Source organism: Urtica dioica, chromosome 5, assembly GCF_054948205.1.
Source record: "Urtica dioica subsp. dioica isolate 48M chromosome 5, U.dioica_male_clone48M_v1_H2, whole genome shotgun sequence".
Classification (NCBI taxonomy): domain Eukaryota; kingdom Viridiplantae; phylum Streptophyta; class Magnoliopsida; order Rosales; family Urticaceae; genus Urtica; species Urtica dioica.
Genome location: NC_142760.1, coordinates 2,437,297 through 2,450,336, shown reverse-complemented (window position 1 = coordinate 2,450,336; position 13,040 = coordinate 2,437,297). Strand labels below are relative to the sequence as shown.

At 38.6% G+C, this 13,040-nt stretch overlaps 1 protein-coding gene across 1 annotated transcript; it reads right to left on the bottom strand.

Moving 5' to 3' along the window:
• Positions 1–9,429: 9,429 nt before the first annotated feature.
• On the bottom strand, positions 9,430–11,187 carry LOC149394809 (large ribosomal subunit protein uL10-like). Its single transcript, XM_089615376.1, has 3 exons — positions 11,182–11,187; positions 10,369–10,920; positions 9,430–9,801 (listed from the first exon to the last, which is right to left on the bottom strand). The coding sequence occupies exons 1-3, from the start codon at positions 11,185–11,187 to the stop codon at positions 9,658–9,660; spliced, it is 702 nt and encodes a 233-aa protein (XP_089471502.1). The 3' UTR covers positions 9,430–9,657.
• Between the last annotated feature and the right edge of the window lie 1,853 nt (positions 11,188–13,040).

Genomic DNA, 13,040 nt, shown 5'->3' with positions numbered 1-13,040 from the left:
TCGTTACCTTCACTGATGATTACTCAAGATATGGGTTTGTCTATTTACTTAAACACAAATCCGAGACCTTTAACGTATTTAAGGTCTTTAGGGCTTTAGTGGAAAAGCAAACTGGCAAAGTGATCAAAACCCTTCGATCTGATCGAGGTGGTGAGTATATGTCTGGAGAGTTCGATGACTTTCTTAAAGAAGAAGGTATCGCTTCTCAGCTTACCGCACCTGGCACACCTCAACAAAACGGAGTGTCAGAGAGAAGAAACCGAACTCTTATGGAGATGGTTAGATCAATGATGAGTTACTCATCACTCCCGCTTTCCTTTTGGGGATATGCCCTCGAAACAGCCGCCTACATTCTGAACCAAGTTCCGTCCAAAACGGTTCCTGGTACTCCTTATGAACGATGGACTGGCCGTAAAGTGAATCTTGGCCGCATCCGAATTTGGGGTTGCCCTGCACACGTGCTGAGGCAAAAGACTAGCAAGTTGGCTAGTAGGTCAGAATTGTGCCTATTTGTAGGATATCCGAAGGAAACCAAAGGTTTTACTTTCTATAGTCCCGAGGACGATAAGACTTTCGTTAGCACGAATGCTCGTTTCCTTGAGGAGGACTTTATGAAGGATGCGAAACCTAGAAGCAAAATTGTGCTTGAAGAAAAGTTGGGTGAGGAAGCTTCTACCTCATCTGTAAGAACTGTTCTTACCCCAACTGAAACACAACCTAACTCATCAGAATCTCGTCAAGTAGTACTTAGACGTAGTGGGAGGGCTACTCAAAAGCCTGACAGGTACATGTCTTATGGAGACTCTCTTGTAGCCGCCTCCGACATGGATGACCCTGTTTCCTATAGCCAAGCGATGGCTTGTTCTGAATCAAACCTTTGGCTTGACGCCATGAAAGTTGAAATGCACTCGATGTATGTCAACAAAGTCTGGAAACTTGTAGACCTTCCTGAAGGGATTAAACCCGTAGGGGGATTAAACCCGTAGGGTGTAAGTGGATATACAAGAAGAAAAGGGGTCCTGATGGGAACGTCGAGACGTTCAAAGCACGACTTGTGGCGAAGGGTTATACCCAACAAGAAGGGATTGACTATGAAGAAACCTTCTCGCCAGTCGCGATGCTTAAATCCATCCCCATACTCCTATCCATAGCTGTAGCTCTCGACTATGAGATCTGGCAAATGGATGTCAAGACAGCCTTTCTGAATGGCAATCTTGACAAGCGCATTTACATGGCTCAACCAGACGGTTTCGTAGATAAAGGTCAAGAGACCAAGGTTTGTGAGTTGCTTAAATCCATTTATGGACTAAAGCAAGCATCTAGGTCATGGAATATTAGATTCGATGAAACTGTAAAGAGCTTCGGCTTTGAACAGTCAATAGATGAGCCTTGTGTTTACAAGTTAATACACGAAGGCAAAGTTGTGTTTCTGGTACTATATGTCGATGATATACTACTCATTGGTAATGACGTGGGTAAGTTATCTGAGGTTAAGGTCTGGCTAGCAAAGCAATTCGATATAAAGGATCTAGGAGAAGCCGCGTACATTCTGGGAATCCAAATCTTTCGAGATAGGAAAAACCGGACCCTGTCGCTCTCTCAAGCATCTTATATTGATAAGGTGATGGATCGCTTCTCGATGCAAGACTGCAAGAGGGGTCAAACACCCTTTAGGCATGGAGTTTCACTCTCTAAGGACCAGTCTCCCAAGACTGCACAAGAGATTGAAGACATGAGGAAGATTCCTTACGCCTCTGCCGTAGGAAGCCTCATGTATGCTATGCTTTGCACTAGACCTGATATATGTTTCGCTGTTGGCGTAGTTAGTCGTTTCCAATCCAACCCTGGACCCGAGCACTGGATTGCTGTTAAGCATGTTCTTAAGTATCTTCGAAGAACTAGGAACTTGATGCTTACATACTCAGGTACTGACCTGACTATGACGGGATATACCGACTCCGATTTTCAAGCGGATAAGGATTCCAGGAAATCCACTTCGGGATCTGTGTTCATCCTTAATGGTGGAGCTGTTGTGTGGAGAAGTATTAAGCAATCTTGCATTGCTGACTCCACAATGGAAGCAGAATATGTAGCTGCTTGTGAAGCATCCAAAGAGGCTGTATGGCTTAGAAAGTTCCTTAAGTATTTGGAAGTTGTTCCAAACGTCGACGAGCCCATGACCCTTTATTATGATAATAGTGGGGCTGTCGCTAACTCAAAGGAACCTAGAAGCCATAAGCACTCTAAACATATTGAGAGGAAATACCATTTGATTCGAGAGATCGCGCAACGCGGAGACGTGGAGGTGAAGTAGATCTCTGGAAGATCCATTCACTAAGGCCCTAGTGAACATGGTCTTCGACCAACTTCGAGAGGGATTAGGCATGTAGGACTACTCACATCTTCTTTGAGTCAAGTGGGAGTTTGTTGTCAATGGTGCCCACAAGAAGAGTAGTAGTGTCTATTTATGTACATTTGATGTCATATAGTCTTACAAAGACTCTTGCTTGTAATTGCTTATTCATTAATAAAAAGTTGAAACGTTCATTCAATCTTCCTTGTCTGAAGCTTTATGATAAAACCATAGTCTTTTAGTCCATAAACAAACTAAACAACTTACGAAGAGACAAATGTAGATTTGCATGAACAAACTCTTCGTAGTTTGCTTAAAACGATATATTCGCAATCGTAGGGTCAAAGGACTATTGACCTCAGTATGATTGTTAGAAGAATCTATGATGTCTGGTTATGAGGCATTGAGAGTTGGAGACTCTATAGTTCTTCTAGGTATCTTCCGAAGGTACTGAATCGACCAGTGCACTTCTAGAGACAATATAAGAACAAACCATTTAACCTCTTATGTCTCGAAGTCACTATGTATGAATTGCATCATGCTTACCTTAATCCTGAAATGAGACATGCCATTTCACACCTTAGTATTCTCATTTGAGAAAGTCAAATTTCGGACTCACTATGTGATTCCGAACAAGGCCTATTGGTGAGGTACTAAGTTGTGAGTCTGTCATGAGTAACTTTGTGAAGTTCTCATAGATATGGAATTCATGTACAAGATTGCTGAAATGCAATGTATGTCACCTCATGCTTTGTTCCTTGGAGTGTGAATAAATGAACTGGCCAGTGTCCAAATTGAGTCCTGACTCTTTTGGATGAAACAATGTGACTTGTTAGCTCCTCGTCAATACATTGTTTCTAACTTATTCACAAGCGACAAAGGAGTTGAGGAAATAACAGCTAGAATGGTAAAATGGTAATTTAGTAAATCCCGACTAGCTGATGACATTCATGAAGGGTAGCATAGATAATATTCAGTGGATCCGCTCATTATAATTAGGTGAATTCTTGAGTAGAAAATAAATTCATTTGAACCGAGAGATTTTCAGTGTCAGCTCTTTAGTGGAGTCAGTTGGCATTAAGCTAAACTTGGAAAAGGTTTGTGAACTTTTGAGTCCAAGTGTTTAGCTCAAGCTTTGTTCATTTGGGTCCATGAGGTCACTGTCACGAATCACATCGATAGGAATAGTTAAACTGGAAGCTAAGTCAAAACAAGAACGAAAATAGTCAAAAGGGTATTTTTGTCTTTTGAGACATAGGATGAAATGAATGTCAATAAATTTTTTGACATGGTCATTTGATGACAAGTTTCACTCGGCCAAAATAAGATTTATTGGGCCTTGTGAATTAATTTCGTTTCATAAGAATTTTATTGAAAATTCTTAATGGGCTTTTCTCATGTTGTCATGAACAAATGAAGAAGCTTCTAGAAGCTCCTTCTAGATGAGAATAGGCGCCCATAATACCCAAGGAAAGAGAGTTTATTTTGTGCATAAATGTATTTAGATACTTGCCAAAAGAAAAAAAAGGAAACAAATTTGCATGTAGATGCACAAGGAATTTCGGCCAAGCAGAGTCAAGGCAAGGCAAGGAACAAAAAAGGAAACAAATCCAAGCCTTCTAGAAGGCAGCCTTGGCCGTGTGACTTAAGTGGGAAAGAGGCAATATTTGCTCATGAATATGTGATATTCTATAGAAGAGGAAACTACCTTATTGAAGGTAAAGCCTCTCCTATAAATAGGAGCCTCATTTCCTCACAATTGATTCATCCAAGTTTAAGAGATTTGAGAGACTCTCTCTCTAGAACTTGGCCGAAAATCCTCTCTCTCTCTCTAGTTTATTTTCGATTATTTCTTGTCTTGGCACCTAGGTCCTCACTCGACCTAGTGTTTAGCTCTGCGACTTCGAGACTCGTTCTTAAGTCGTAGTGTTTAAAAGTGCCCACTCACTGATTCCTTCTTTTCGAGTGATTTAGTGATAGAAACTTTCGTGGTTGCTCGAGGTGCCGAGGAAAGGAAGAGAGACGTGCTGCGAGGGGAGACGAGCGTTGCAACTTTCCAAAAGCTTCTACAAGGTTCAAGCTTCAAGAAAGGTTAGTAAACTTCATAGCTCATATTGGTTTTTAGTTACATGTACTTGCACTTGTCTAGGTTAGTAAAAACTGTTTTACTTGTAAAAGAAAATTTTTAAAATTCCGCCGCTTAACGAAGCGTTAATTATTTTCTCAAACCCTAGATCGATTCCATAACCGAATCCTAAACCCGCTACGCCATAGTCCTTAATGGAATTAGTTCATGGCGTAGCGAGAAAACAAAAATAAAATAAAAGAAAAAGAAGTAGAAGAAACCATAATTGAAAACTAAATTGAAAATTAAAATACGGGAGTTCAAGAGTAAAAGAGAAGAAGAAAACTGTAATTGGCGCGAATTGATGAAGAACGGCTCTCCTCTTTCTCTCTATCTCTCCCAAACACTAAGAAAAACAATGAAAAAGTGCCAAAAGTCCTAAACAAGGGGTTGAGAAGTGAATTTCTAGGCTTAGGTCGAAATTAGGGTGTTTCCTCTAATTTTCGGAGTAGACTAGGTAACAAAACTTGATCCGACGGCCCAGATTGCTCAAGAAAACGCGTTTCCTCTTTTGGATTTGCGCACCTCACGGCGCGCGGTACAGGGGTCGCGGCGCGAGGTAGTTCTTCTCGGGAGGTCGCGTTCCGCGCTTGACGCTCGGGGATTTCCGATGCTGAAGTTCTTCGACCTCGCGGCGCGCTGTATGGGGGTCGCGGCGCGAGGTTAACAATTCCATAACCTCGCGGAACGCGCAAATTGCTCGGAGATGGCTCGGGATGATTTCCATACCTCGCAGCGCGCGCAAGGAGGGTCGCGGCGCGAGGTCTAGAGTCTTCTTGACTCCTTCTTCGTTCTTGACTCGTTTTTTATCCCGAATGCCTCGATTTGTACAGATTTGCCAAGAGTATCATAGAAATCCCATTTTTGACCTGAAAACCTTCAAAACACACGAAAAACCTCAAAACTACTCAAGAACAAGCTCGGATTTAGTTGGGATAATAGGAGTTTTCTACATACGACACGCACCTATCACTATTATACCGCGTGGCTACAACTGCGACAAACGGTTCTTTTTTGTCTCGTCATTTGGCCGCAACAATAACAACTTATATAGTTGTTGAGAAACAAATAGGCAACAATTTAACGGCATCATCAAACCCACCAAGCTTACCGTACATGCAAATAAACACAATAAAAAATACTAATGAGTTCATCGAAATTAAAAAAAAAATGATTATTTTCAATCTAAAACAAACACGCTGGTTATTTATTCGCAAATCATGAACCGTTAAAGGATTATTAAAAACCCTAAAACAGGAAAAGTCGTATTGATAGAGCACGACCGAAGACGGCGGTGACTAGAATACGACGGTGTTAGTCTGCGTCGATGTGATGAGACAGAGAGAAAATGAGAGAATGAGAGAATTAGAGACAGAGTAAAAGAGTAAGAGATTAAAAGAGAGAAGTTACATGCGGACTTGGATGGCGGAGTACGAGCGACGATGGCGGTGAAGAATAGTGGCGTTGGTGGGCAAGAGTGGAAGAGGTGACTAAGTTAGAAAGGGAGAGAGAAAGGGAAGAGAAGAGGATTAGACTAAAACATAATTCACAAAGTTATTTGATTACAATTTAACCGTGACCTGTCGCGGCTAAATCATTTCAAAAGCTAATTTTAATCGGCGACGAATGCTCCTTCGGCAAATGTTCGAAATTTTAAATTACCCGTGACAAGGCATGACTAAATAGATGCAACTTGTCGCGGATATATATCTTTTTCTTTCTTTCTTTTGTGCTTTCCTGTTAGATTTGTTTGTTGATAGAAGAAAAAGGTATAAAGGGAATTTATAAAGAATTTTGACATAAATATTACTAAATTCATGTCAAATTTTCAAATTAGCTTCGAAACTTAAAATTTGACAGTTGTATTAACGAAATCAAAAGAGAGAATTATTTGCTTACAAAAATACATTTTCATGACTGCTTTCTTATTTCAGACGATCCGTCACAAAATAGTAAAATCAGGCTCCCCTGAATCTGGGATCCTCTCAATTCCACTCTCAGACACTCTCCAAACGTTTGGTTTTCTTCGATGTCAACGCTTGTGAAACCTTCAATCACGAAATAACAAAACTCAATAACTCTCTAGAACTCAAATGTTTGGAGACGTGGTTAGAGAATTACACAACACATATCACACCATTAGTTTCTCAGTCCGCCGATCGTGCACGTCTAAGAACCCTAAAAGTATGATGAATGTGTCAAGACTACTGAGGGGGAAGCGTTTCGATTTTATAGTACTCAACAAGTCTGGAAGTCGATCTAGGGTTTCATTATCCATACACGCCAAGAGAACCAAAGTAAAAAAGTCATCGGTGAAACATTTTGGCAATTCAGGAAATTTGTCAAAAATACAGTTCTGCATACAGAGGCAAAGGTGTCTCAACGTATCCTGAAGCGTGTTACCAGACATCCTGCCAAACAAACTTGCAGTAAAAAAAAATAAGCCATTAACACGGTAGAGAAACTCTGTCCAGTCGAAAAGTTTTCTCATTCTTAATGCTAGATGATCGAGAACACCACCTAGACATGTTTACCACATCATGGGTGATTTATATTATTGTATTAGAATTATCTACAACTATGAGTAAATAAGTGGCTTATTCCACTTTTCTCATTTTTTTTAAAGACGGATCCAGAAGTGTTTAGTGGCAATGTAACTAATAGTAACAAATAAGCCACTTATATATTCCTACGGGTGTCAAAACCCCGTCCTAGCTTGTGTATTATTATGAACTAAATAATTGAATAACCTATCATACTAAAACTATAATACTATAGATCATTCAAACTAATAATAATATTATCTTACAAACTAATTATAAATTGTATGTATCATATATTTATTATGTAATTTATAGAAAAATCAGGCGAGAGAGAAGGAGAAGGAGAAGGAGAGTTAAGTGAAGAGAATGAGGCAAAACATAATTCACAAAGTTATTTAACTATGATTTAGCCGTTACTTATCGCCACTAAATCATTTCAAAACCTAATTTTTTATCGGTGTCGTATGCGACTTTTTACAAATGTTGAAAATATTACGTACCCGTGACCAGTCGTGACTAAGTAGCCGCAACTTGCCACGGTATTTCTTTTTGTGGCTAAAGCATCAGTTTCTTGTAGTGAGGCGCGTCATCGTAGAAATAGTGTTGTGAGTGTTGTTAGTCAATACATGCATGCGCCTAGAAGCTCTCATTCTCGAGCAGTGTTTAGAATCCTGAGGTACTTTAAATGAAACCCTCGTCATGGATTGTTCTTCATGAAAGGAACAAATAGAGTTGGAGAAATCTGTACCGATGGCAATTGAGCATGATGCCAAGACGAGATGATCAACGACATCGTACTGCACTTTCGTGTTCGTGAATCTCATTACGTGGAGAAACAATAAACACGATGTTGTGTCTCGGAGTTTTGCATAAGCATAATTTAGAGTTGTGTGGATATGGCGAATGATGAAAGAATTAAAGGTACCACTGAATGTCTAACGCTCAAATGTCTGAAAACGTGTTTAGAGAATTACACCACACACATCACACAATTAGTTTCTCAGTCCACCTATCGTGCACGTCTAAGAACCCTAAAAGTATGATGAATGCATCAAGACTACAAAGGGGGAAGCGCTTGGCTTTTATAGTAGTCAACACATCTAGAAGTCGATCTATGGTTTTCTCACCCATTCACGCGAAGAGAACCAAAGTAGAAAGTCTTCGACGAGACATTCTGGCAGTTCAGTAAATTTGCCAAAAATACAATTCTGCATACAGAGGCAAAGATGTCTCAACATATCCTGGAGCATGTTGTCAGACATCTTGCCAAATAAACTTGCAGTAAAAAATAAACCAACAGCACACGTAACAACAGTAGAGAAACTTTATCCAACCGAAAAGTTTTCTCATTCTTAAAGCAAGGTGATCGGCACCACCCACCTAGACATGTTTACCACATCATGGGTGATTTATATTATTGTATTAGAATTATCCACATCTACGAGTAAATAAGTGGTTTATTCCACATTTCTCTTTTTTTTTAAGACAGATTTAGAAGTGTTTAGTGACAATGTAACTAATAGTGACAAATAAGTCACTTATTTATTGGGTGTCCAAACTCCATTGTTGTATATTATTATAAACTAAATAATTGAATAAAATATCATACTAAAAACTATAATATTATAGGTCATTCAAACTAATAATAATAACATCTTACAAACTAATAATAAATTCAAGTGTATATGTATCATATGTTTATTATGTAATTTATGAGATAAAAAAAATGAGGAGAGGGAAGAGTTAAATGAAGAGAATGAGGAAAAAGAAGTATTTACATGCAGTGAGGTGCGTCATCGTAGAAATAGTGTTGTAAGTATTGTTAGTCAATACATGCATGCGCCTAGAAGCTTTCATTCTCGAGTAGTGTTTAAAATCCCAAGGTACTTTTAATGAACCCCACGCTGTGGATTGTTCTTCAAGAAAGGAAAAAATAGAGTTGGAGAAATATATACCGATGTCGATTGAGCATGATTCCAAGACAAGACGATCAACGAAATCGTACTGCACTTTCGTGTTTGGGAATCTCATTACGCTGAGAAACAATAAACACGATTTTGTATCTCGGAGTTCCGCATAAGCATAATTTAGAGTTGTGTGGATATGGCGAATGATGAAAGAATTAAAGGTACCACTGAATCTTCCTATGAGAATATTTTGTATCAAAGAAGTTACTAAGATTCGGAACCAAAATTTCTGATCTCCTCCAGTTCCAATGCCCAAAATTATTCGGTACTAGATTGACTGAACGTATACGCCGGTCTTTTGAAATCTTAAATTCAGAATGATAATTTGTTCTAATATGGATAACCATATTACTTGGTTTTTTTGTTTTGTTTGAGAAATACGACTTAATGAATTACATTCATCTTGCTCGCTCACAGCCATATCGCTTACAAGTACAAGTGAGTGTAGGTGAGAAAAAAAAAATATATGAATTCGAACATTATGGTATCTTCTCCTTGTAAAAAAAAACTGGATAAGCTAATTAAAGAAATAATCTGATGATAACATAACACTACCAACAATTACATTGTCCAAATTAATTAAAAAAAGAACTTTAAAAATTGAAAAAGTAAAATAACACTAAATTCTCTTGAACGGAAAAACTTTCGAGAGCATCAAAACTCACTCAATCAATCAAACAAACTAAACCCGAGGTCGTCATCCGACTCATCAACGGGCTCCTCTTTTTTCTCCTCAAACACCTTCGCAGCAGCCGGAGCAGAAGCTGCATCATTGGTGGCAGCAACGGCAGCGACAGCAAATTTGCTCGGGTCCTGAACATCACCACCCAAAAACAAAAACAAAAAAACCCAACCAAATTAATTATTACTAATAATAAATAGGTTAGATTGCAAAAATAAATCTATATAATTTAAAATGTTTGCAAAATAATACACTTTATTTCAACTGTTGAAAATTTATACCATTGATCTTTAAATTTATGTCTGTGTACACAGTCCTATAATTTTACTATATTAGAATAATACGGCTTTACATCAAGTTCAAAACTACTATATTAGAAAGAAAAATAAAATCAATAAATTTAAAACGTTTTCAAAATAATACCTTACATTTCAACTGTACAAAATTATACAGTCATCAATCTTCAAAAATTATGTAAATGCACATTGGCCTAAAATTTTACTATATAAGAATCACATTATGTTCATATGTACTTGACCTCAAATGGTCCTAAAAGTCATGTAGTATAATTTCCTATAATTCTTATATACCATCAATCGTCAAATTTATGTATATATTGCCCATATGTATGTATATATAAATATAAAAAATAAAAATAAAAATATATTAAACAAAGACAATCAAGGATTAGTGTTGACCTTGAGGAACTCCTTGACTTCGTCAGCGTGGGGGTACGAGAATTCAGTGGCGACAGCGACGGAGAGGACGTTCTTGTAGGCATTGATGAACATGTGTGACGCGGCGGCGAGGGTCGGGTAAGAAATCGCGAGGGCGAGCGAGGTCACCATGGAAACTCCGGCGGCGAATCTCTCGACGAGGTCGTCGTCGGTGAGGTCGAGAACCTCCGGCGAGAAGACGGAGCCGTTGTCGTACACAGAGAGGACGACGAGTCCGTACGAGAACGGCCTAATCCCGAGCTTCGCGAGGAGAGCGGCCTCGGAGGACCCCACTTTGTCTCCCTTCTTGATGAGCTCGACTGGCGTTATGATCTCGACCGTCCCTTTGTTGATCTTCGTCGGGATGTTCAGGACTTGGAAGAAGGACGTCTGAGATGGGTCGAGCCCTGTGTTACCGGGCGGGACCACCACGTCGATCGGAGCCACGAGACCGACACGGGCCGGAGCTCCAACCTGTGATTGATTATTAAAAAAAACAAGAGTTTTATTATTAGATAATATCTCATTGTAGATCTTACATTATAGTAGGGTAGATTACTGAAAAAAAAAAAAAGGCTGTTAATGATTACACGGTCAATTTGACATTACCGTTCGGAAAATTCCAAGTTTTTACACAAACCGGTGAGGCTTATGTAGTCACAACAATTCAAAGTTTTTACCCTACAGAAAAGGCTAGCCAAGGACCAAAAAAACAAGAGTCTAGATTATAGTCGCAACAATTCAAAGTTTTGGGATGAATATGGGTCTACTTAATGACAATAATAATATGTTTACCTGCATTGCATTCGACTATTTATTTTTGGTATAAGAGCATGCAAATCTATAAACATGAGAGAGGAGACTTTTAAAAAAAACACATAGCTTCCTACGTCCTTACAAATATTGAACAGAAGAAATAAGAATGGAAAGACTTGAATTCAAATTTCGCATCTCTCAGCTCTGTCTTCCTTGTTCTTGTATGACCCGCTCAAAGTTATTAAACTCGTCAATTCAAACAAATTTTCAATCTGCATGGTACACATATCACTACTAGCCTATATATATTTTCCCTATAAAATACCATTCTACCTATTCCCTCTCTCATATCCACAAGCAACGCTCGCACACCAAAGAAAAACAAAAAAACAAAAAACCCGCCGTATATTTGTATTGTGTCAATTCCGTATATTTTCGCTTATATATACATATAGAGCTCTACTCGAAAACCAAAAATGAGTGCGAAATATATTGTCGTTTTTGTGATCTACATATTGGTTGCTCATAGCCATCCAATTAATGGTGGAAGGCTATTGAGCCATAATAAATTTGGTTTGGACGTCACAAATGAAGACAATGTGCAATTATTGCTCTTGTCTTCGCTACAAAAAGGACAGACTCCATCGGCGCCGAATCCTACTATTCCCCACAACCATCAACGAGAGGGGCTTCGCCGGCCACTGCCACTTCCTAATTCCGAGACGTACATTTCTTGATCGTGCCACTTCCTAATACCTCAACAGTTGATGAGGACACTTAATTTATTTTTCATTTCCTGAAATCCATAAATATAGCGGTTAAATTCAGCTGCGTACATTATGAATTTTTATTAATTTATTTATTTATTATTATTCTTTCATCATTTGTTATCTTTGACATAAGTGTAATAATGATATAAAATTTAATTTGAGTATTTGAATAATCACTCCTACGTTAGGGTATTGGTTAATCATTTCAGAAAGAATGTTGTTGCCAAAGACATCATGTTTATTTTATATATTTATGTAAAATAAAAACAAAATTAAAAAAGTGACTTTGCGGAGCTACAGGCACTATAACAAATAAAGGCTTAAGCCTCAATATTTTTCGCGGCGAAAAATTTAGCTGCGACAATAATCTTTGTCGCGGCTGAAGTCATCCCGTCCTTATTTCAAATAGATGCGATAGTCGTGGCTATTATGCCGCGTGGTTACAGCTGCGACAAATGGTTGTTTTTTGTCTCGTCATTTGGCCGCAACAATAACAACTTATATAGTTGTTGAGAAACAAATAGGGAACAATTTAAGGGCATCATCAAACCCACCAAGCTTACCGTACATGCAAATAAACACAATAAAATACTAATGAGTTCATAAAAATTAAAAAAAAATGATCATTTTCAATCTAAAACAAACACGCTGGTTATTTATTCGCAAATCAGGAACCGTTAAAGGATTATTAAAAACCCTAAAACAGGAAAAGTCGGATTGATATAGCACGACCGAAGACGGCGGTGACTAGAATACGACGGTGTTAGTCTGCGTCGATGAGATGAGACAGAGAGAGAATGAGAGAATTGAGAGACAGAGTAAAAGAGTAAGAGATTAAAAGAGAGAAGTTACATGCGGACTTGCATGGCGGAGTACGAGCGACGATGGCGGTGGAGAATAGTGGCGTTGGTGGGCAAGAGTGGAAGAGGTGACTAAGTTAGAGAGGGAGAGAGAAAGGGAAGAGAAGAGGATTAGACTAAAACATAATTCACAAAGTTATTTGATTACAATTTAACCGTGACCTATCGCGGCTAAATCATTTCAAAAGCTAATTTTAATCGGCGACGAATGCTCCTTCGGCAAATGTTCGAAATTTTAAATTACCCGTGACAAGGCATGGCTAAACAG